The sequence below is a fragment of the Macaca mulatta genome, chromosome 5 (assembly GCF_049350105.2).
Source record: "Macaca mulatta isolate MMU2019108-1 chromosome 5, T2T-MMU8v2.0, whole genome shotgun sequence".
In the NCBI taxonomy this organism is placed as follows: Eukaryota; Metazoa; Chordata; class Mammalia; order Primates; family Cercopithecidae; genus Macaca; species Macaca mulatta.
This window is the reverse complement of record NC_133410.1, coordinates 38,604,690-38,629,954: the sequence shown is the minus strand read 5'-3', so window position 1 is coordinate 38,629,954 and position 25,265 is coordinate 38,604,690. Positions and strand designations below refer to the sequence as shown.

At 40.0% G+C, this 25,265-nt stretch overlaps 1 protein-coding gene and 1 non-coding gene across 2 annotated transcripts in view; both read right to left on the bottom strand.

The window, feature by feature from the left end:
- The window catches only part of KLB (klotho beta), a 45,501-nt gene extending 30,838 nt beyond the window's left edge, over positions 1-14,663 (bottom strand). Inside the window, exon 1 of the mRNA XM_001091413.5 lies at positions 13,747-14,663. Within this exon, the coding sequence (XP_001091413.3) occupies positions 13,747-14,571 (825 nt within the window). The 5' untranslated portion in view covers positions 14,572-14,663. The remainder of the gene's footprint in view (positions 1-13,746) is intronic.
- Positions 14,664-22,905: 8,242 nt separating this feature from the next.
- LOC114678479 (U6 spliceosomal RNA) lies at positions 22,906-23,012 on the bottom strand. Its single transcript, XR_003729926.1, has one exon. It is a non-coding gene; the product is annotated as a U6 spliceosomal RNA (small nuclear RNA).
- Positions 23,013-25,265: the final 2,253 nt, after the last annotated feature.

The following is a 25,265-nucleotide window of genomic DNA, read 5'->3' as shown; positions in this document are numbered from 1 at the left end:
AGAAAAGCAAGGTAGCCCCTGCCTTTAGATGACCTATGATGTCTAACAGGAGAAAAAAATACAGAAATGAGTGAAATAAAAACAGTATGCTTTTATGTTTTGATTGAGAAATAATAACTGAAACTAAATGTAATAATATGATTCAAAAATCACTATATGTATGTCTATGTTATGTGTACATATATACATAGAAAAAAATCTGGACATTGAACAAATTGCTAGCAGTGGTTACTTCCGTGGTGTGGGGTTAGGGAGTAAGGAAAGAAGAGAACCTTTATTTTTGACAATGTCTTTCTATGTTGTTTGAATGTTTTGCAATACAAATGCATTATTTTTGTAATTCAATAAAGTTGGGTTGGGCATGGTGGTTCATGCCGGTAATCCCGGCACTTTGGAGGGCTGAAGTGGGAGGATCATTTGAACCCAGGAGTTCAAGACCAGCCTGGGCAACAAGAGCCAGACCTTGTTTCTACAAAAACTAAAAACGTTAGCTGGGTGTACCAGCTAACTCGGGAGGCTAAGGCACGAGGATCACTTGAGCCCAGGAAGTTGAGGCTACTGTGAGCCATGATCATGCCACTACACTCCAGCCTGGGCAACAGAGTAAGACCCTATCTCGAAAACAAAAAGTCAAGGGTATTGGTTGAAACAGTTCCTGTCAGTGACTTTAATTGTTCTGTGCTATCACTGTTTAGCTTCCCCCGACTTCCAAAAATCTCAAAAGAAAAAACAGACTTAAAAGTAAAGTTTGGCTACTCTGAATTTCATTCTATATTAAGGAATATTTTGTCCTCTATAATAATACGTTGATGTTCAAAACAATGTAAGGAGGAAGTCATGTCATATTAACATGAAGGAAAAACTCGTAACAGTAGACCCTGGCCCTTTACTTAAGACTTTGGTCATGTAATCTCTGGTCAAGATATGACATTAAGCAGAACCAAGCAATTAACTCCCCCAAATACTAAAGGATCTTGGCTTTCACCAGCCTCAAGGTTACCCAAAAACATTTTCAAGTAACACTACTAGATCATCCAAGGATTACTTTAATTACTTCTGTGATTCACTCTTCACTGGTCAGTAAATTAGAAGGTCAGAACCTTCCATTTTCAGCTTCTCTACTACTTTTCAGCAACAGAATTGTTGCTAATGTTCAGTAGTTTTAATCACACATTTTTCTTTTAAAATAGCATTTTTTTTTTTTTTTTTTGAGATGGAGTTTTGTTCTTGTCGCCCAGGCTGGAGTGCAGTGGCACGATCTTGGCTCACTGCAACCTCCGCCTTCCAGGTTCAGGCGATTCTCCTGCTTTAGCCCCCTGAGTAGCTGGGACTAGAGGCACCCATCACTACGCCCAGCTAATTTTTTTATTTTTTTATTTTTTTGAGACAGAGTCGCTGTGTTGTCCAGACTAGAGTGCAGTGGTGCGATCTTGGCTCACTGCAACCTCTGCCTCCTGGGCTCAGACAATTCTCCTGCCTCAGCCTCCCTAGTAGCTGGGATTACAGGCACACGCCACCAAGCCCAGCTTATTTTTCTTGTATTTTCAGTAGAGACGGGGTTTCACTACGTTGGCCAGCCTGGTGTTGAACTCCTGACCCCAGGTGATCCATCCACCTCAGCCTCCCAAAGTGCTAGGATTACAGGCGTGAGTCACAGTGCTTGGCCTAAAATAGGCTGTTTTCGAATGTTGAGTTTGCTCAGTAAAACTTTATATATGTTATTTTATTTTATTTTTTTTTTGAGACAGAGTCTCGCTCTGTGGCCCAGGCTGGAGTGCAGTGGCCGGATCTCAGCTCACTTATTTTGTATTATAAAGTCATGTAAAGTTTCCCTCTGTTCATAGTTTCATTATGTCCAGCACTGTTTCCATTACTCAAAATATTTTCTGATCTCCATTTGGGCCTAATTTTCCATGTATGAGAGTGCTCATATCAAATCAAGCTGTTTAAATAGGATCACAATATTATTCTCTGAGCATTTATAATTACATTTATTTAAACTCTTGTTAATCATTTACTGAAGTATAACTTTTTCTACTCAATGGTTAGAAAAAGTAAATATTGCTCTCTTGAAGGTTTTAGAATACCTGTTGTAGTCTGAAATTTTTTTTTTTTACACGACTCATTACTAACAATGGTATTCTGGTTATAGAAACTCTCTTTGGCAATTCTCCATAAGCAGTTTTCATAATTTATTCAAACTTAGTTTAAAAACATCTATAATAATAATAGTTTTAACGTATTTGGTCAGTATTTCTTTTTTCTTTCTTTTTTTTTTTTTTTTAGAGATGGCGTGTTTGACACCCAGGCTGGAGTGCAGTGGCACGATCTTGGTTGACTACAACCTCTGCCTCCTGGGTTCAAGCGATTCTCCTGCCTCAGTCTCCCAAGTAGCTGGGATTTCAGGCTTACTACCACCACACCCAGCTAACTTTTGTATTCTTAGTAGAGATGGGATTTCACCAGGTTGGCCAGGCTAATCTTGAACTCCTGACCTCAAGTGATCCGCCTGCCTCAGCCTCCCAAAGTGCTGGGATGTACGTGAGTCACTGTGCCCGGCCTGATCAGTATTTCTTATACGGTATTTTCTAAGAGGTGTCTTAGATCCTGATGGAGATGGGTTGGCATTATATGCAGGTACTGTGCATTAGCTAATCAAATGAAAAACTGTGCTAACTCTAGATGATACGGCCGGGCACAGTGGCTCACATTTGTAATCCCAGCACTTTGGGAGGCTGAGGTGGATGGATCACTTGAGGTGAGGAGTTTGAGACCAGCCTGGCCAACATGGCGAAACCCTGTCTCTACTAAAAGTACAAGGCCGGGCGCGGTGGCTCACGCCTGTAATCCCAGCACTTTGGGAGGCCGAGGCGGGCGAATCACGAGGTCAGGAGATCAAGACCATCCTGGCTAACATGGTGAAACCCCGTCTCTACTAAAAACACAAAAAATTAGCCGGGTGTGGTGGCAGACGCCTGTAGTCCCAGCTACTCAGGAGGCTGAGGCAGGAGAATGGCGTGAACCTAGGAGGTGGAGTTTGCAGTGAGCCAAGATTGCGCCACTGCAGTTCAGCCTGGGCAACAGAGCGAGACTCTGTCTCAAAAAAAAAAAAAAAGTACAAAAATTAGCTGGCGTGGTGGCTCATGCCTGTAGTCCTAGCTACTCAGGAGGCTAAGGCAGGAGAATCGCTTGAACCTGGGAGGTGGAGGTTGCAGTGAGCCGAGATTGCAGCTCTGCACTACTCCAGCCTAGGTGACAGAGTGAGACTCTTCAAAAAAAAAAAAAAAGATATTGTCAAGGGCACACTTAAGTGATTTAACATCACTTTAATGGGATGCTAAATTTTGAGCAAATAATTAAAATCATGAGGACAAATGAAAAACCCAACTTTTAATATATGAGTCAGGGGATAAATAGTTCATAGATTTCATGGACAAATTAAACACATACATAGATTGTTTTGGTCTTTTAATAAGCAAAGCAAAGTAAAATATCTGCTGAGACAGTATCAAAACAAGTGACGGACATGGGTTTTGAAGCTGTAAATTTTTTTTTCATTGAAGCGGGGCAGCTGATTTCTGTCCTCAGACCTTGCTAGCTTGGATTGACACAGATCAGGCTTTAATTTTGTGTTTGACACTTTGATCCACTATGTAACCTTGGGCAAATTTCTCTGGGCCTCAGTTTCATCAATTGTAAGTTGAGTTTCAGAACACCTGCCTGGCAGAGTTGATGAGTGAATTAAACAAGATCATATATTACAGGTACCTAGTATGCTTCTGATATTACAGTATGTATGCAATAAAAATTCTTATAGTAATTTAAAAGAATATGATGGGATGTAAAAAAGTTATCTGTAATAATTGTCTCAATCTTTCACTTTAAGAATTAAGATAGTTCTTTGTTCTTTCGTCTCTTTTTAAAAAAAGCATTTTTGGCTGGGTGCAGTGGCTCATGCCTGTAATCCCAGCATACTGGGAGGTTGAGCCAGGCGGATCACCTGAGGTCACGAGTTCAAGACCAGCCTGACCAACATGGAGTAACCTTGTCTCTGCTAAAAATACAAAAAATACAAAATTAGCCAAGCGTGGCGGTGCATGCCTGTAATCCCAGCTACTGGGAGGCTGAGGCAGGGGAATCACTTGAACCCAGAAGGTGGAGGTTATGATGAGCCGAGATCGCGCCATTGCACTCCAGCCTGGGCAACAAGAGCGAAACTCTGTCTCAAACAAACAAACGAACAACAACAACAACAAAAACCACTTTTTTGATGTGAGAGGGGAAAGTGGTGGAAGGAAGAAAGTAATAGGTTTTGTTGTTTGTTTCAACCCTCTTTCTCCCGTCCTCTGTTGAAAAAAAAAGCTTGACTAATTTTTTAGCCACTAAGACTTAGCACAAATTAATTATGATATGTTATTCTCTTGAAATCTGACTTTACCAAGGGAGTTTTTAAAAAATCCTTTTTTTTTTCAGTGAAAGAAAATAATTTCAGATAATCCTTGAAGATTTTGCTTCTATATAACCAAGACAAACTAAAAAGGCTCCAACTAGTATTTCCATTTCAAAATATTACACTTAATCTTCAAGACATTGGTGGTGGATTGGGCAAAAGAGTCTTTAAAATGACACTTTGTTTATTTAAATATGCCTAAGAAACACTGCAGCCTTCTTGTTGTTCAAGAAAGCAGTTGCAGCAGTCTGTTGGCAAAGAAGGCTTAGCTATTAATCATGTGAATGGTGGCATTTTCACGGCTATTTTTGCAGTTTTATTATTTACTTTTTGAGACAGGGTCTCACTCTGTCACCCAGGCTGGAGTCCAGTGGTGCCATCATAGCTTTAAACTTGAATTCTTGAGCTCAAGCAATTCTCTCACCTCAGCCTCCCCAGTAGCTGTAACTGCAGGCTCATACCACCATGCCTATCTGATTTTTGTTTTATTTTTTGTAGAGACCGAAGTCTCACTATGTTGCTTAGGCTGATCTTGAACTCCTGGACTCAAGCAATCCTCCTGCCTCAGTCTCCCAAAGTGTTGGGATTACAGGCATGAGTCACTGCGCTTGACCCTTGTTTTTGCAGTTTAAATACTAAATTTTGTTTAATAATTTTAAGAGAGCCTTTAAGAAGAGAACTATATGAAGATTTAAAAAAATTTTTTTTTTAGTTTCTTGTTGGAAAAAGTCATTTATCTTTAAATGTAAAATATTCTCTTTACCTTCTTATGTGACTTATTTTTTACTTTTAATTATGGAAATTGTCATAATACACAAAAATAGAAACAATAATAAACCCTCATAAACACATCACTGAGTTTTAACAGTCATCAAAATGCTGCAGCTTGTTTCAAGATGGGTTTTTAATGTACAATATTTTAAAGAAACAGACATATCTAATTGATTTGCATGTTCTGAAAAGACTAATGTTTATGCCTGTGAGAGTGTGTGTGTGTGTGTGTGTATGTGCCTGCAATCCACTTTTTTGTTGTTGTTGTTGCAGGTTTAAATCCTTTCTGGAACAAGGTAGATCTTCCTTAAATTGAAAATAATCAATTATGCATTGAATGCCTAACACGTGTCCAGCATGTGTGAGCTTCTGTGAAGGAATTATGCCAAGAAATGTTAAGACAAAGTTACTCAAAGAAGTGGAAAAATAGGAAAGCAATCCAGTTGTATCCTAAGCTCAAGAAAGAGCTGGTGAGGCCTTGACCTAGAGTAGGGTTTCCCAACATATCTTATCCTGAAAGCCTCTTTCACAGTGTTAAGCAATCTCTTGAACCCACGAGGAATTTTAAAAATTATTTCATCATTTGTGTGTGGTAATAAAAACATACAAAAAGCATTGACATATATTTTATTTTATATAAATATATTTATTGACTATTGTATTTTAAGGCCTATTTAAATTTAAAATATTAATAGAATAAATAAATATTTTAAATGCTAATAATATATGCACATAAATTTGGGCATTTAACCATCTAATAATGCACATTATTTAAATTATTTTAATTATGTAATAAGGAAAAGCATTTTATGACTTAAATATTTTTAAAATTTTATTTATTTTTTATTTTTTTAGAGACGCAGTCCCCCTCTATCACCCAAGCTGGAGTGCAGAGGCATGATCACAGCTCACTGCAGCCTCGAACTCCTGAGCTCAAGAAGCCCTCCTGCCTTGACTTCCCAAAGTGTTGGGAATACAGGCATGAGCCACTGCACCTGGCCTCAAAGTAGATTTCTAAAAGAAAAATATTTTAGTAAACAAGAGTACATAATGACACTTAGATATATCTAGATATGTATATAAATAAAAAACCAGAAAAATAGAACACAAAGTGACACATAAAAAACCAAACTTTGGCCAGGCGCAGTGACTCACGCCTGTAATCCCAGCACTTTGAGAGGCAGAGGCAGGTCTATCACCTGAGGCCCAGAGTTCGAGACCAGCCCGGCCAATATGGTGAAACCCTGTCTCTACTAAAAATACAAAAATTAGCCGTGAGCTGTGGCACATGCCTGTAATCCCAGCTACTTGGGAGGCTGAGGCATGAGAATCGCTCCTTCTCAGAACACGAATCAAAAAAGCCACCCCCTGCCAAGTTTTGTGAAACACAAAGTTATAGCATCAAAAATGAATAAATATTGCTTATGTAACATTTTGTTTGAATCGTTGAATTTTGCTTTTTTTTTTTTTTTTTTTTTCTGAGACAGATTCTTGCTCTGTTACCTGGGCTAGAGTGAAGTGGTGTGATCTCGGCTCACTGCAACCTCCACCTCCCGGGTTCAAGCAATTCTCCCGCCTCAGCCTCCCCAGTAGCTGGGATTAAAGGCACCCACCACCACGCCTGGCTAATTTTTGTATTTTTAGTAGGGATGAGGTTTTACTATGTTGGTCAGGCTGGTCTCGAACTCCTGACCTCGTGATCCGCCCACCTTGGCCTCTCAAAGTGTTGGGATTACAGGCATGAGCCACCGCGCCTGGCCAAATTTTGCTTTTTAAAAAAGGACAAGTTTTTTTAAAAAGTAAGATTAGTGTTTTGTTCATGAATAACTAATGGTTAATATAAGAAAAATAGTTTGGGAGCAGCTCTTTCAAGTATTTCACAAATAAGGCAAAGCCAGGAGGGACAGTCTTTATTCTTGATATGTGAAAAGCCAAACTAGATGTAATCATGTTGATGATTAAATATTATTTCCTCTTTCAACATTTTAAAAGCACTGTTTTTTTTCCCCTAAAAACAGAATAGGCCGTACATTAATTTTGAGCTTCTGTATGCAACTTATACATCTGGTGAAGATCTCCTTGAGGCAATCGTGTAAAATAATCATCTTTATGCCCCTCATACTAGTTACATGTCAATGTCCTTATTCTTTGTGCTTCACGTCTTTAACCAGTTGTCTACTATAGAATAAGTCAGTGGTTTTAAGGGTGGAGTGAGCGGGAGGAATTTTGACTGCCTGGGGACATTTGGCAAGGTCTGGAGACATTTTTGATTGTCACAACACTGAAAATGGGGGAGCTACTGTCATTAGTGAGTAGAGTTTAGATGCTGCTAACCTCCTCCATTGCACAGGACAACCCACCACAACAAAGAATTATCTGACCCCAAATGTCAATGGTGACCAGGTTTGAGAAATCTTTGTACTGTGTAAACAGTATTTATCTATGAAAGATAACATTTTCCCCCCAATCCAATATGACTAGTAAAAGACAAAGAGTTTTAAAGTCAAGAAATGGTCAAAACTATCATGGAAGTTGGCAGTATTTTTCGTTTTATTTATTTATTTATTTATTTATTTATTTAATTTTTTTCCTGAGACAGGGTTTTGCTGTGTCACCCAGGCTGGAGTGCAGCGGCACAATCACAGCTGTTTGCAGCCTCGACCTCCCGGGCTTAAGTGATCTTCCCACCTCATCCTCCCAAGAAGCTGGGACTACAGGCATGTGCCACCCCTCTCAGCTGATTTCTTATTTTTTGTAGAGACAAGGTTTGTCTCGTCTCTACAAAACTATGTTGCCCAGGTTGGTCTTGAACTCCTGGACTCAAGGGATCTTCTTCCCTCGGTTTCCCAAAGTGCTGGGATTACAGGCAGGAGTAACTCTGCCCAGCTTTGGCAATATTTAGTAGAGTTATAAACAGAATGAGTTATTGTCTCATGAGCAAACTCACCTTCCCAAACCTCTGTGCATGTTTACTCAGAGACTCTCAAATGTTCCATTCTAAAAGGGAAATGTACAAATTTAAATTATTATATGTGTTTATTGATTTAAAAATAGAATGAAAACAGACATTACTGCCTTTACTAATGTGAACCCTCAGGGCTTTGCTGAATAGGCCAAATACGTTTCTGGGATTTAAAAAACTAAACTTGGGAGAGAGAAATCTTTCCTCTACAAAGGAGAAAATGACACAACCCGAGGAAGAAATAGACGTGAGAGGCTGAGATAAAGGGCCTTCCTGGTCACTGAGCCCATTCATCCCTGTGGTCTGGTTACTGAGCCAGGAAATTGCCCCTTTTTGCTTAAGCCAATTTGAATGAGATTTCTGTAACTTACCACCAAAAAAGTCCTGACTAATATACTACTCGATTAATATAAGTAATATTTCAACAGTTTGCAATAATGCCATGAAATATGAAGATTGAACTTGAGACTGGTTTTTGATTACAGTATTTAAGACAGAAATCCTAAACCACTCATTTAATCAACATTTACAACTAACGTGTATAAATATTCTGTGCTAGGTGCTGAGAACATAAAGGCAAATTTAAAAATTGTCTCTCCTTTTTGAAAGAACTCTCAGTCTAGCTGGGGAGATGAAAAAGTATCATGTCGTATGAGTGTTATGCTAGAAACAAACCCATCTTATGGGGAGCCCGCAGAAGGGGCACTTAAATCTTAAAGGGGCAAGAATAACTTGGAGGTGGTGACCATCACGAAGTAAAGAGGGCATTTGTGCTAGACAGAGTGAGATAGTTGAAGCTGGTGGAGAGAAATAGGAAGGAGAGATTGAGACACTGGCAGTAGTAGTGTGTTATGATAGAACATGAAGTGCAAGAGGATGGGAGAGTGGCCAGGAAGGAGGCTGGGAATTGTGTCTCAAAGGTCTTGGTGAAAAATTGAGACTTTATCCCCAAAGCTTGGGGGAGCCACTAATGGATTTTATATAGAGGAGCAATATGACACATGTCCAAAATATCATACTGTAAGATGAGGATAATAGTTACCTGGCAAGATTGTTGCAAAGAGTATAGATAATATTTATTTACTTATGTGTTTTTGAAATGTAAATGTTCATAATATTTCTCTTTTTAAAAATATTTTTAAAATTTCAATAGTTTTTGGGGTACAAGTGGTTTTTGGTTACATGGATGAATTGTGTAAGGGTGAAGTCTGAGATTTTAGTGTACTTGTCACCAGAGGAGTATACATTGTATCTAATATGTAGTTTTTTATCCCTTACTCCTCTCCCAGCTTCCCCGTTCTGAGTCTCCAAAGTTGATTATATCCTTCTGTATGTAGGTATATATCATTCTGTATATACAGTCCATTATGTCATGCTTATATAGTGGGAGCTAAGCTATGGGTATGCAAATGCATACATAAGCTCAATATACCCATAGCTTAGCTCCCACTATATGAGAAAACATATGGTATTTGGTTTTCCATTCCTGAGTTACTTCACTTAGAATATACAGATTTTTTTTTTTTTAAATAGAGATGGGGGTCTTGCTATGTTGCCCAGGTTGGTCTCGAACTCATAGGCTCTGGGATTACAGGTATGAGCCACCATGCCCAGCCTAGAGATGATATTTAAAGTGATGATTACCATGCTTAAAAATGGCCAAGCCAGGGCCAGGTGCAGTGGTGCTCACACCTGTAATCCCAGCACTTTGGGAGGCTGAGGTGGGCAGATCACCTGAGGTCAGGAGTTCGAGACCAGCCTGGCCAACATGGTGAAATCCCGTCTCTACTAAAAATACAAAAATTAGGTGGGTGTGGTGGCACTCGCCTGTAATCCCAGCTACTCAGGAGGCTGAGGTGGGAGAACTGCTTGAACCTGGGAGGCAGAGGTTGCAGTGAGCTGAGATGGCATTACTGCACTCCAACCTGGGTGACAGAGTGAGACGCTGTCAAAAAAAAAAAAAAAGAAAGAAAAAAAAAAAAAAGGCCAAACCAAAAAAGACATCCTCATTCTATTTCAAATACTGTTGAAAACTTAGCATTGAGGCCGGGCGCAGTGGCTCACGTCTGTAATCCCAGCATTTCGGGAGGCCAAGACGGGCGGATCACCTGAGGTCAGGAGTTCCAGACCAGCCTGACCAACATGGAGAAACCCTGTCTCTACTAAAAGTACAAAAAATTAGCCGCGCGTGGTGGCACATGCCTGTAATCCCAGCTACTTGGGAGGCTGAGGCAGGAGAATCGCTTGAACCCGGGAGGCGGAGGTTGCAGTGAGCCAAGATTGTGCCACTGCACTCCAGCCTGGGCAACAAGAGTGAAAACTCCGTCTCAAACAAAACAAAACAAAAACAAAAACTTAGAGTTGAGGCGTCCAATAGTAGATGTGATTATGGAAAATTTTTACCTGAGTCTTAGACTTGCATTAAGGTACTCCCTAGATCTGCAATAAAGTGGAATCTAAATTGCAGGTTAGTCTCGGGACCCTCTGGACCATTCAGGTTTCCTCCAAACGGGAACATTTCAAACCAAGATGGAGTTTTCCAGATCATTCTGGAATGAAAAGAACCCCAATAGCCACCATGAAACCTTTTCTCTATCTGAGAAGCAGGGAATGAAGGGATCCATAACCCCCCAGAATTCAGTTTTATATTAGGCTTGTGTAGCTCAATAAATGTTTTCGGTCTAAAAACCATTCCTAAAGAATGCTTCTTCTGGGTCACAAGGGGGCAGGATAAGGAAGAAATACTTCATTGCAACATAAAATATCAAATTAATGTTTTCTACGTGAAAGTCAAGACAGCGAGGGGACAAGTGGGAAAAACAAGTTCACCTCAGGCTACCAAATCATTGCAAGATTTCTTTAGTGCTATAAGTCACTGGGCCATGCAGTGTATTTCACTTTCTGACTGATTTCAAGGACCCCTCACACCATTTATTTAGTCTAGTGATTTAGAACTTTTAAGGCAATACAAACATTATTTGGAAAACACAATAGTTGAAAAACACATCCCTCCATTTAAAATAATAAAATTTATCTCACGATCAGAAAGTGCTAATTTTGTGTTAAAGGCAGAGAATACCTCAAATTAGAGGAAAATGAAAAACATCTGAAAATATGTCATTTTATCAACTACATTTGGAAGCAACATCTGTTAAAGCTTTTTGCCTGTTAATTCTTATCAGCCAATTTTAAGGCTTTAATCCTTAAAATACATTTTCATGAAAACTCTAATTGTTGACATTTTTCCAGGTAATGACTTTTCAACAATTTAGAATATTTTTCTTTATACAAAGGTTAAATAAACATATTCATGCATATATTTGCATAGAAAACTTTAAAAAGAATGTATAAGAAATGATTAACAGTAGTGTCCTTGGCCTGGGATTGTCAGGTGGAGAAAGGGAGAGGGATTTAACTTTTTCACTTTAGATCCTTTGGTACAATCTGATATTATTTTTTATTTACTTATTTTTTTGAGACAGAGTCTCACTCTCACCCAGGCTGGAGTGCAGTGGCGTGATCTCGGCTCACTGCAACCTCTGCCTCCTGGGTTCAAGGGATTCTCCTGCCTCAGCCTCCCCAATAACCAGGACTACAGGCACGTGCCACCATGCCTAGTTAATTTTTGTGTTTTTAGTAGAGAGGGGGTTTCACTATGTTGGCCAGGCTGGTCTCGCGAACTCCTGACCTCGTGATCCACCCACCTCGGCCTCCCAAAGTGCTGGGATTACAGGCATGAGGCACTGCGCCCCGCCCAATCTGATATTTTTAAATGTACATGAGCATGAATTGTTTTAATAATTAAAAGGACTGGCTGAGGTTCACACCTGTAATCCCAGCACTTTGGGAGGCCGAGGCGGGTGGATCATGAGATCCGGAGTTTGAGACCAGCTTGGCCAACATAGTGAAACCCCTCTCTACTAAAAACACAAAAATTAACTGGGCAAGGTGGCACGTGTCTGTAGTCCCAGTTACTCAGGTGGCTGAGGCAGGAGAACTGCTTGAACCTGGGAGGTGGAGGTTGCAGTGAGCCGAGAGCACGCCATTGCACTCCAGCCTGGGTGACAGAATGAGACTTTGTCTCAAAAAAAACCAAAAAAACAAAAAAAAATTAAAAGGACTAAATGAAAGGAATATTTTTCTAACTTTTGCATGCATAATCTTGAGAACTTTTAAATACTTATACAATTTCTCCCCTTTAAGGCCTTATTTTGTCAAATCATAGTATACCCACACATTAATATGTTCTATATACAATTCTAGTCAAAAATGTACAAATGACCTTTAAATCATAATGCAATCTGTTTACTTCAAGGGCAGATGTGTCTGAAACCATAGTACAATGCACATGTGTAATAATCCAGAAAAGTTCAAAAAGAAAAGAAGTGATAGCAGATATTTTTGTATGTACAAATTCAGACATGGAATTATTTTATGTTGCTCTTTTTTAAAATTTCTGTATACTTAGCTTTTGATTATTAATAATTAAATTACTTTTTGTAGCACATTATAAAATTGATAAAAGTTTTTTCATTTTTAAAATGTAACAGGTGTGCAGAATAACTTATTTTTCTTAATTTTAAAACTCTTGAAAATTCCTGAGTCTTCTTTTCAAAACATTCTTAATGAAGACAGTTAGTGTTAATTATGTTGTCATTTAAAAAATCCATGTCCATAACAGCTGTATTTTACTCCTTAACCTTGGGAAAATTATTTAATCTCATTAAGCTTCAGTTTCCTCATCTTTTAAATGGGAAGAATAAGAAGACTAGTTCATAAGGCTGTTAAGAGGATAAGAGGATCAACTGTGACGATGCATGTAAAATACTTAATGTAGTCTGTGGTGCATAATAAGTACTCAGTAAATATTACCTATGATTTTGCTTGCATTTTCACTATCGTTTTACTAATGTTAACATTTCTCAACATAATCTCTAGCTTTTGAAATACACTGCTTGAAAATTGCTTTAGTAGAGCACATTCTTCCCAGTTCTTATGGGAAGAAATGTGTTTAGCTCCCATAACAATTAACCCTCTCTTTTTTGCTATGTAACACAAATAAAATCAAATGTGAAGTACATTTAAATTTCTGTATTTAATATGCATGAGTTAGCTAACATTTATTTAACTTACTTATTTACTTACTTTATTTACTTATTAGCTAAGTTAGCTATCCTTAACAACAAATACATAGTTGAAATGGTTGTGCCTTAACATAATTCTGAAACAATTGCACGTTGTCAGAAAAGGGTTCCAACAATTAAATTTATGAAGCACTGTTTTCCCACAGAATGAAAGTAAGCTCATATTTTCATACTGTAGTGTATGATGGTAGATTTAAAAATAGCCTCAAAGTGCGACTTTTGAAAAAAACTGATTGGATTAATACATTAAAAATAGCTTAGCTAAATAAAACATACACTAACTTAAATACAAAATTTGAGGATAGATCTTGTGAATAGCCTGAAATCAGTTGCCTTGATTTCAATAAGAGAATTACTGAGGCAGAAGGTAAATTGTTAGTGTTTTCTGAAGCTATAATAAGAAGCGAGCTGTACAGTACCTTGATCAAGTTGTGTCCCACAGTGTAGACAGCTGCTAAATTTCCCTTCTCTCCAGGGGCATGCATACCTGTCCCATACCCATGCCAAGCCACTAGATATGGGTTGTGAATTGTAATCCAATATTTGACACGGTCCCCAAACGTCTGGAAACAGTATGTGGCATAGTCATTGAAGATATCTATTATGGTATCATTTTTCCACCCCCCATATTTTTCCTGTAGGGCCAAAGGCAAATCCCAGTGGTATAAAGTAACTATAGGTTCGATGTTTCTAAGCACTAGAGAGTCCAGAAGAGTATTGTAGTACTGGAGACCTTTTGCGTTGGCAACTGTTACTATTCCATCGGGGAAAAGCCTTGGCCAGGAAATTGAAAATTGATAAAAAGAAACTCCTATAAAATCCAGGGCTGATAAGTCTTTTTCCAGAAAAATGTAACTGTCACTGGAACCATTCGTGCTGCTGACATTTTTAAGGTGTGTGTGGACGAAATGATCCCATATAGAAGGTCCTTTTCCATCCTTCTTCCAACTCCCTTCCACTTGCAATGCTCCAGTCCCAACACCCCAGAAAAAGTTTTTAGGGAAAGTGTCATAGAGAAACAGCTGACTTTCATTTACCGGAGTAAAATTAGGATTTTTAGACCATACAGCTCTTCCATCTCCAGAGAATCCAGTAACAGCTCGTAGCAGAGTAAGTGCTGACAGGATGACAGATCTTTGCAGTCCCCCGTTGGACATTGTATTCCTATAGCGTATGGTTATTTCATCAGTGCTGAAGAAAATCCATTCATTCCCTGGAGATCCTGCCGCACAGCCTGGCTTCATTTGCCACCAACTGCTGGACTGTCTTATCAAAGCTTCAGTAAAAGCTTGTGATTGTAAAGCTCTGTCAATGATTAGCTTGAACTGGGAGACTGAGGATGGGTCATAGAGAGCAACGTAATTTGAGGGAGGTGGCCCTATTGCAGTCACCAATGCGTCTCCTTCTCTTTCATTATGGGAAAAATTAGATGAGAATGCATTGGTGACAAGAGTTTAAATGTGTAACTAACACCTATGTAAACACTGAATTACAATCACATTATTTTCTGTGTAGCCTTTCATATTGACCCAAACCTTTTCTGAATGTTTTGAACATTATTGAATAAGGTATATGCCTTTTCTATTTTTACAGTTTTTGTGTGGTAATTTTATAATCTCACCTATCAAGAAAAATAACATATACAAGTATACAGCATTCCTACATACTAATAGTAAGGAATTAGAAAACACAATCAGAAATGACACTTCTCCACAAAATTCTAACACACCTAAGAACAAGCTTAATAAATGTTACCTATTTCAAGAAAATTGTATCGGGAGACTTGAAAAACTTCAATGAGAAAATATAGCACTTTGTGGATGGAAAAATGGAATACTTTACAATTTAATACACTTAACTAAAGTCCTCTAATCTCTAATTTTATTTTTTAATTTTATTTATTTAACTAAAATTCTCCAATCTCTATTTTTTAAATTAATTCATTCATTTTTAACAACAGTCTCGCTTTGTAGCCCAGGCTGGAGTGCAGTGGTGTCATCAGAGCTCACTGCAGCCTCAACTTCCCAGGCTTAAGCAATCCTCCCACCTCAGCCTCCTGAGTAGCTGGGACAACAGGCACATGTCACCATGCCCAGCTGATTTTTGATTTTTTGGTAGAGGTGGGGTCTGGCTACATCCCCCAGGCTGGTCTTGAACTCCTGGGCTCAAACAGCCCTTCTGCCTTGGCCTCCTAAAGTGCTTGAGATTATAGGTGTGAGCCACCATGCCTGGTCTAATCCCAAATTTTAGTTCAAGAAAATTATTATGAGAGGCCAGGCACAGTGGTTCATGGCTATAATCCCATCACTTTGGGAGGCCAATGCAGGCAGATCACTTGAGGTCAGGAGTTCGAGACCAGCTTAGCCAACATGTTGAAACTCCGTCTCTACTAAAAATACAGTTATCTGGGCAAGGTGGCAGGTGCCTGTAATCCCAGCTACTTGGGAAGCTGAGGCAGGAGAATCTCTTGAACCTGGGAGGTGGAGGTTGTAGTGAGCTGAGATTGCACCACTGCACTCCAGCCTGGGCAACAGACCAAGACTCGATCTCAAAATTAAAAAAAAAAAAAGAAAAAAAAGAAAATTGTTATGAAAGTTCACTTGAAGAATAGGCAATATTTGTTTTTAAAAAGGAAAGAAAAACCTGAAAAAGAAGATAGCAAAGGCATAAACAACCTTCAGCATGATTCTGGAATAAACATAAACATACAGAAAGAAATACATGTACCTACAGAAATAAATATTGTGCCGAATCAATAGCCTCCAAATAACCTGTAAAAAATTTAATGTTTTACAGCCTGGGGAACATAGTGAGGCCCGATCTCTACAAAAAAAATTTAAAACCACCTGGGTGTGGTCATGCATGCTGTAGTCCCAGCACTTTAGAAGGCCAAGGTGGGAGGATTGCTTTGAGCCCAGGAGGTCGAGGCTGCAGTGAGCCATGATTGCACCACTGCACTCCAGCCTGGGTGACAGAATGAGACTCTGTCTCAAAAGAAAAAAAAAAAAATAATGTTTTAAATATTTGAAGTATCACATATGAATGAGAGGCAGAGTGGTTAATAGTCTGGTCTCTGTACCAGATGAGGTGGCTCACACCTATAATCCCAGCTACTCAGGAGGCTAAGTGGGGAGGGCTGCTTGAGGCCAGGAGTTTGAGACCAGCCTGGACAATATAGTGAGACTATCCTCATCTCTTAAAAAAAAAGATTGGGGCCAGACACAGTGGCTTGCACCTGTAATCCCAGCACTTTGGGAGACCGAGGCGGGAGGATCACCTGAGGTCAGGAGTTCGAGATCAGCCTGACCAATATGGTGAAACCCTGTCTCCACTAAAAATACAAAATTAGCTGTGCATGGTGGTGCATGCCTGTAATCCCAGTTACTCGGGAGCCTGAGGCAGAAGAATTGCCTAAACCTGGGAGGTGGAGGTTGCAGTGAGCTGAGATCGTGCCATTGCACTCAAGACTGGGCAACAAGAGCAAAACTCTGTCTCAAAAAAAAAAAAAAAAAAAAAAAAAGATTGAGCCTCTAGAGGCAGACTGCCTGAGTTTAAATATAGCTGTGTGACTTGCCCTCAGTTTCCTCTTAACTAAGCAAAGGCATAATAATAATATGCACTTCATGGATTATTGTAAGAATTAAACGAGTTAATATGCTGAACCAAATGGTTTTCTCTGGAATAAAGAAACAAATGAACCAGTACATGTAAGACACTTGGAACAGAGACTGACACGTAGTAAATGCTCAATAAACATTATTTTTATGTGAAAGGGAAAGATTATTCAGGAAGTGATGCTAGGATTTAGCATAAAAGACAATTTGTTCTGGCTCCTGCCACATTTTTAGCTTCACTTCTCTCAATTGACTAAGTGGTACACAGCCTGCTCACTTGCACCACTGTACCTTGGTATGTGGTATATGTGCTCTCTACACAGAGTATGTTTCTCCCTTCATCTAGCTCATGTCTTTCTTTTTTTTTTTTTTTTGAGACTGAGTCTCGCTCTTTCGCCCAGGCTGGAGTACAGTGGCGCAATCTCCACACCCTGTAATGCAAGCTCCGCCTCCCGGGTTCACACCATTCTCCTGCTTCAGCCTCCTGAGTAGCTGGGACTTAGCCCGCCACCACACCCGGCTAATGTATTTTTAGTAGAGACGGAGTTTCACCGTGTTAGCCAGGATGGTTTCGATTTCCTAACCTCATGATCCGCCCATCTCGGCCTCCCAAAGCGCTGGGATTACAGGCGTGAGCCACCGCACCCAGGCGTCTTTTTTTTTTTTTTTTTTTTAAGTTCAGGGGCACATGTGCAAGTTTGTTACATAGGTAAACTTGTGTTATGGGTGTCTGCTGTGCGGATTATTTTATCAGGCAGGTATTAAGCCTAGTATTCACTAGTTATTTTTCAAGATCCTCTCCTTCTTCTGACCCTCCACTCTCTGAGAGGCCCCAGTGTGTTGTTCCCCTCTATGTGTCCAGGTGTTCTCATCATTTAGCTCCCACTTATAAGTAAGAACCTGAGGGATTTAGTTTTCTTTTCTTTTTTTTTTTTTTTTTTTTTGAGGCGGAGTTTCACTCTTGTTGCCCAGGCTGGAGTGCAATGGCACGATCTCGGCTCACCACAACCTCCGCCTCCCAGGCTCAAGCAATTCTCCTGCCTCAGCCTCCCCAGTAGCTGGGATTATAGGCATGCGCCACCATGCCCAGCTAATTTTTTGTATTTTTAGTAGAGACGAGGTTTCTCCATGTTGGTCAGGCTGGTCTCGAACTCCTGACCTCAGGTGATCCACCCGCCTCGGCCTCCCAAAGTGCTGGGATTACAGGCGTGAGCCACTGCGCCCGGCGGGATTTGGTTTTCTGTTCCTGTGCTAGTAAGGCCTTTCTGACTCCCTGTGACTCCTAGCCTGATTGGATTTAGATGGATCTTCTCTGTTTTCCCATGGCAGCCCATGTTTTCTCTACTATGACACACAATAAATCAGCAAATCACACAATAAATGTATCTGTATCCTCTGTTTGAGTGTAAGTTTTCTTTCTCTTTCTCTTTTTTGAAAACCAAAACAGGGACCATGACTGGTTCCCTGTTGATTGTGGCCCAGTACGGTACTTGACATATAGTAGTTACTGAAGTATATATTGAATGAATGAGAGTGTCTATAGTAGGCTGGGCATGAGGGCCCACACCTGTAATCCCCGCACTTTGGGAGGCTGAGGCAGGAGGATCACTTGAGTTCAGGTGTTCAAGACTAGCCTGGGCAACTCATCTCTACTAAGGAAAAAAAAGTACCTATAGTAGACTATGTATACCTCTATCACTGCATTTATCACATTTATCACATAATCCTGGAGTTGTTTGTCTCTTCCACCACACTGTAAGAATATCTCCTATCTAAATTTTTATCATTGCTTATCAGAGTAAATGATTAATAATTATCTATTGAATGAATGGAGTTGGTACAATACTATTTATGAAAATAAAATTTTAAATGTAATAACTTAGACCCTCACAAATATATTTAATTCAAAAATGTATAACCAAAGAAATGGTTAAGATGGTAAATTTCATATTACTTGATTTTACCACAATTTGAAAAATATAGCCACAGAAAACTAAAAGAAAACAAAAGTAAATATTAAATTATGTAAATGTGTAGACTATATATGTTATTCTATTTATATATGATGATATAGAAATAATTTATAATTAAAATATAAAAAAATAAAATTTAAAGGCAAATAACAAACTTAGAAAATGTCAGAGCAAATCTAGAAGGCAAATGGCCAAAGTAAAGCAAATGGCCATAAGTAATTCATGCAAATCAATGAAAAAGCCACTAAATCTCTAACAGATAAATGGCCAAAAAGCGTGAATAAAAAAATACACAAAAGAGGAAATGCAACTAATGAAAAATATGGCTAACAAAAAATTAAACCATAAGTAATTAGAAATATACATGAAAAGAGGCATATAATATTTAATCTTTTTTTTTTTTTTTGAGACAGAGTCTCGATCTGTTGCCCAGGCTGGTGTGCAGTGGCGTGATCTCGGCTCACTGCAACCTCTACCACCTGGGTTCAAGTGATTCTCCTGCCTTGGCCTCCCAAAGTGTTGGGATTACAGGCATGAACCACCGTGCCTGGCCAATATTTTATCTTATAAAATTAGCAAAAATAAAAATAAGTGATGAAAACCAATGTAGATTGTTGATTGCAATATAAGTTTGTACAATACTCATGAAAAGTGTGTGTGTCTGTGTGTATATATATATATATATATATATATATTATTTATTTATTTATTTTTGAGACGGAGTCTTGCTTTGTTGCCCAGGCTGGAGTGCAGTGGCGCGACCTCGGCTCACTGCAAGCTCCGCCTCCCGGGTTCACGCCATTCTCCTGCCTCAGCCTCCCGAGTAGCTGGAACTACAGGTGCCCACCACCACGCCCGGCTAACTTTCTTTTGTATTTTCAGTAGAGACGGGGTTTCACTGTATTAGCCAGGATGGTCTCGATTTCCTGACCTTGTGATCCGCCCGCCTCGGCCTCCCAAAGTGCTGGAATTATAGGCGTGAGCCACCACACCTGGCCTTCTTTTTTTTTTTATTTTAAAGATAGAGTCTTGCTCTGTCACCCAGGCTGGAATGCAGGGGTGTGATCTCAGCTCACTGCAACCTCTGGCTCCTGGGTTCAACCGATTCTCCTGCCTCAGCCTCTCGAGTAGCTGGGATTATTTAAACACACACCATCACAGCTGGCTATTTTTGTTTGTTTTTGAGACAGTCTTGCTCTGTCACCCAAGCTGGAATGCAGTGGTGTGATCGTGGCTCACTGCAACCTCTGCCTCCCAGGTTCAAGTGATTCTGCTGCCTCAGCCTCCCGAGTAGCTGGGATTACAAGTGCCTACCACCATGCCCAGCTAATTTTTGTATTTTTAGTAGAGATGGGGTCTCACCATGTTGGCTAGGCTGGTCTTGAACTCCTGGCCTCAAATCGATCCAACCACCTCGGCCTCCCAAAGTGCTGGGTGCTGGGATTACAGGCTTGAGTCATTGCACCAGGCCTTTTTTTTTTTTTTTTTTTTCCTAGACGGAGTCTGGCTCTGTCACCCAGGCTGGAGTGCAGTGGTATGATCTCAGCTCACTGCAACCTCTGCCCCCAGGTTCAAGCGATTCTCATGTCTCAGACTCCCGAGTAGCTGGGATTACAGGTGCCTGTCACCACGCCCAGCTAATTGTTATATTTTTAGTAGAGATAGGGTTTCACCACGTTGGCCAGGCTGGTTTCGAACACCTGACCTCAAGTGATCCACCTGCTTCAGCCCCCCAAAGTACTGGGATTACAGGCCTGAGCCACTGCACCCGACCACATGGAAAGTAACTTTCCAATATACCATGAATCTAAAGTTTTTGATACAAGAATTTCTGAAATACATTGTAATGAATCATTTCTAAATATATAAAGTCCTCCATGCAAAAATATTTTTATAGCAATATTATTTATAACAGAGGAAAATTATAAATAACTTAAAGATCCATCCATAGGGGAATAATTACCTAAGGCATGGAATATTCATTTGAATATTCATGAAATGTTAACATTTTCATTTCATTCATTAACATTTTCAGAGAATATATAGTAGCATTAAAATTCTTAAAATAAAAAACCATCAGGACAATAATCACATATAGAAATTATAAGAAAATACCCACATTTTGCCATATTGTGTTTGGACAGTGAACTAAGGGTTATAGTTATTTTTCTTTTGTATATTTAATTTGATTTTTTAACTTTTAATAACAAAAATGGGCCTGTGCGGTGGCTCATGCCTGTAATCCCAGCACTTTGAGAAGCTGAGGCAGACGGATCACCTGAGGTTGGGAGTTTGAGACGAGCCTGGCCAACATGGTGAGACCCCATCTCTACTAAAAACACAAAAATTAGCCAGGCATGGTGGTGTGCACCTGTAGTCCCAGCTACTTGGGAAGCTGAGGCAGGAGAATCGCTTGAACACTAGAGGCAGAGGTTGCAGTGAGCTGAGATCGTGCCACTGCACTCTAGCCTAGATGACAGAGCGAGACTGTGTCTCAAAACAGCAACAACAACAACAAAACCCAAAAATGAACATTAAAAGAATACAGATAGTTGATATTAGATGTAAAAGTTTCTTGAAACCCAGGCGTGGTGGTGTACACTTATAGTCCTAGCTACTTGGGAGGCTTAGGCAAGAGGATTGCATGAGCATGAGCCAGGAGTTCGAGGCTTTAGTGCAGTATAATTGCGCCTGTGACTCGCCACGGCACTCCAGCCTGGACAACATAGTAAGACCTTGCCTCTTAAAAAAAAAAAAGTCTATTTGAGAAGCTAGATAGTTTCCCACTAAGATTAGGAATAAGGCAAGGATGTCTGTTCTCATCACCTCTATTCAACATTACACTGGAAGTTGTAGCTAATGCAGTAAAACAACAACAAAAAAAGAAATAAAACATAGGGAAGCAACGAAGAAAACTATGTTTGTTCACAGATGATAATGATTGTCTATGTAAAAACTTCTAAAGAACCAACCAAAGAATCCTGGCACTAATAAGTGATTATAACAAGGATGCAAGATATTATATATATATATATATATGTGTGTGTGTATATATATATATATATATATTTTTTTTTTTTTGGTAAAAACAAAATGTGTTTTTTTAAATTAAAAAATATGAAGTCTGCCACCAAACTCTTGAAGCAACCCTTTTTTGTAATCCCCTTCTTGTGTCAAAGAATGTGTTGCAGTTGATTACTTTGTGGTGGTTTCCAAATGGGCAGGCGGCAAATTCTCTTGGATTTCAGCTTCTACAGTTATCCAAAATCAGTGTCAGCTGAGCTATGCTCCCTCTGAAGGCTCTGAGGGAGAACCCTTCCTTAACTCTTCTGGTGGCTGTTGACATTCTTTGACTTGTGGCAACATGATTTTAATTTCTGCTTGTTTCACGTGGCTCTGTCGCCCAGGCTGGAGTGCAGTGGCATGATCTTGGCTCACTGCAACCTCCACCTTCCAGGTTTACGCCATTCTCCTGCCTCAGCCTCCTGAGTAGCTGGGACTACGGGTGCATGCCACCACACCTGGCTAACTTTTTGAATTTTTAGTAGAGACGGGGTTTTACTGTGTTAACCAGGATGGTCTCGAACTCCTGACCTCCTGATCTGCCTGCCTCGGCCTCCCAAAGTGCTGGGATTATAGGTGTGAGCCATCACGTCTGGCCCTTTTTTTTTTTTTTAGATGAAGTCTTGCTCTGTTGCCCAGCCTGGAGTGCAAGCGATTCTCCTGCCGCAGCCTCCCGAGTAGTTGGGACTCAGGCATGAGCCACCACGCCTGGCTAATTTTTGTATTTTTAGTAGAGATAGGGCTTCACCATGTTGGCCAGGCTGGTCTCCAACTCCTGACCCAAGTGATCTGCCTGCCTTGGCCTTCCAAAGTGCTGGGATTATAGGCGTGAGCCACCGTGGCTCACATAGCCTCCTTTGTGTCCTTTCCTCTTCTTCTTGTTTTTTCTTTTTTCGGAGACAGCGTATCACTCTTGCCCAAGTTGAAGACAAATAAAGAACGCTTCACAAATCTGTGTGCCATCCTTGCACAGAGGCTATGCTAATCTTCTCTGTATCATTCCAATTTTAGTAAATGTGTTTCCAAAGTGAGCACAAGATGCAGGATTAATACACAAGAGTCAATTGTTTTCTTACATGCCAGCAATGAACAATTGAAATTTGAAATTAAAAAGACAAAATCCAGCCTGGATAACATGGTGAGACCCCATCTGTACAAAAAAGAAAAATAAAAAATTAGCTGGATGTGGTGGTGCACACTTGTGGTCCCATCTACCAGGGAGGCTAAAGTGGGAGGATCACTTGAGCCTGGGAAGTTGAGGCTGCAGTGAGCCATGACTGCGCCACTACACTCCAGCCTGGGTGACAGAGTGAGACTGTCTCAGAAAAGGGAAAAAAAGAAGTTTCTCAACAAAGGCTAAGTTTTAAAATGTGTACTCTAGCTGGGCAGGGTGGCTCACGCCTGTAATCCCAGCACTTTGGGAGGCCAAGGCGAGCGGATCATGAGGTCAGGAGTTCAAGACCAATATGGTGAAACCCCATCTCTACTAAAAATACAAAAATTAGCCAGGCGTGGTGGTGTGCACCTGTAGTCCTAGCTACTCGGGAGGCTGAGGCAGAAGAATCGCTTGAACCAGGAAGGCAGAGGTTGCAGTGAGCAGAGATCGTGCCACTGCACTCCAGCCTGGGCAGCACAGCAAGACCCCATCTCAAAAAAAAAAAAGTGTACTCTAGGATTGAAGTACCTTTTCCTTAAAAAATAAAAGGAATAAAAATAAAGTAGCCGGGCGCGGTGGCTCAAGCCTGTAATCCCAGCACTTTGGGAGGCCGAGACGGGCGGATCACGAGGTCAGGAGATCGAGACCATCCTGGCGAACACGGTGAAACCCCGTCTCTACTAAAGAAATACAAAAAACTAGCCGGGCGAGGTGGCGGGCGCCTGTAGTCCCAGCTACTCTGGAGGCTGAGGCCGGAGAATGGCGTGAACCCGGGAGGCGGAGCTTGCAGTGAGCTGAGATCCGGCCACTGCACTCCAGCCTGGGCTACAGAGCGAGACTCCGTCTCAAAAAAAAAAAAAAAAAAAAAAAAAAAAAAAAAAAGAAAAAGTAAATGTGTACTGAATATTTATTTGCTAGTGAACAATAATGTATCACTAAATGATTTCAGATTTCATATGAGAAAATACAAGAAATGACTATTTGTCAGAGCAAGTTCATTAAGCTGATTAAATGAGAACATATGTAGATAACAATAACATAATTTCATATCCATTATGATGACTATTTTTTTAGAAAACCCAGAAAATAATAAGTGTTGGAAAAGATGAGGAGAAATTAGAATGTTTGTGCCGTGCTGGTGGGAATATAAAATGGTGCAGCCATTGTGGAAGAGGGTATGGTAGTTCCTAAAAAAATTAAATAGAATTACCATATGATCCAGTAGTTCTCCTTCTGGGTAAGTACTCCAAAGAATGGAAAGCAGGGACTTTGCCAGGAGCATGTCTCATGTCTGTAATCTCAGCACTTTGAGAGGTGAGGTGGGAGGATCGCTTTAGCCCAGGAATTGGAGACCAGCTTGCTCAACATAGTAAGACCCTGTCTCTATCAAAAATTTAAAAAACCTCCAGGCGTGGTGGTTCACACCTGTAATCCCAACACTTTGGGAGGCTGAGGTGGGCAGATCACTTGAGACCAGCCTGGACAACATGACAAAACCCTGTCTCTATCAAAAATACAAAAATTAGCTGGGCATGGTGGTGCACACCTGTAATCCCTATTCGGGAGGCTGAGGCACGAGAATTGTTTGAACCCAGGAGGTGGAGGTTGCATTGAGCTGAGATCGTTCCACTGCACTCCAGTCTGGGTGACAGAACGAGACTCTGTCTCAAAAATAAATAAATAAATAAATAAATAAATAAATAAATAAATAAAATAAAAAGAAAGGGATTCAAACAGAAATCTTTGTACTCATGTTCATAGCAGTATTATTCATAGTAGCCAAAAGGTGGAAACAACCTAAAATATCCAATGACTGATGATTAGATAGACAAAACATGATATACATATAAAATAAATATTTTTTAGCCTTAAAAAGGAATGAAATTCTGACCCATTCTACAACATGGATTAACCTTGAAGACATTATGCTAAGTGAAATGAAACAGACACGAAAGGACAAATACTGTATGATTCTGCTTATGTGACGTACCTAGAGAGGTCAAATTCATAAAGACAGAAATTAGGATGCTTGTTGCCAGGCGCTGGAGGGAGGAGGGAATGGGCAGTAGAGTTAGTGTTGAATGGGTAGAGTTTCAGTTTGAAAGAATAAAAAAATTTTACTGATAAATAGT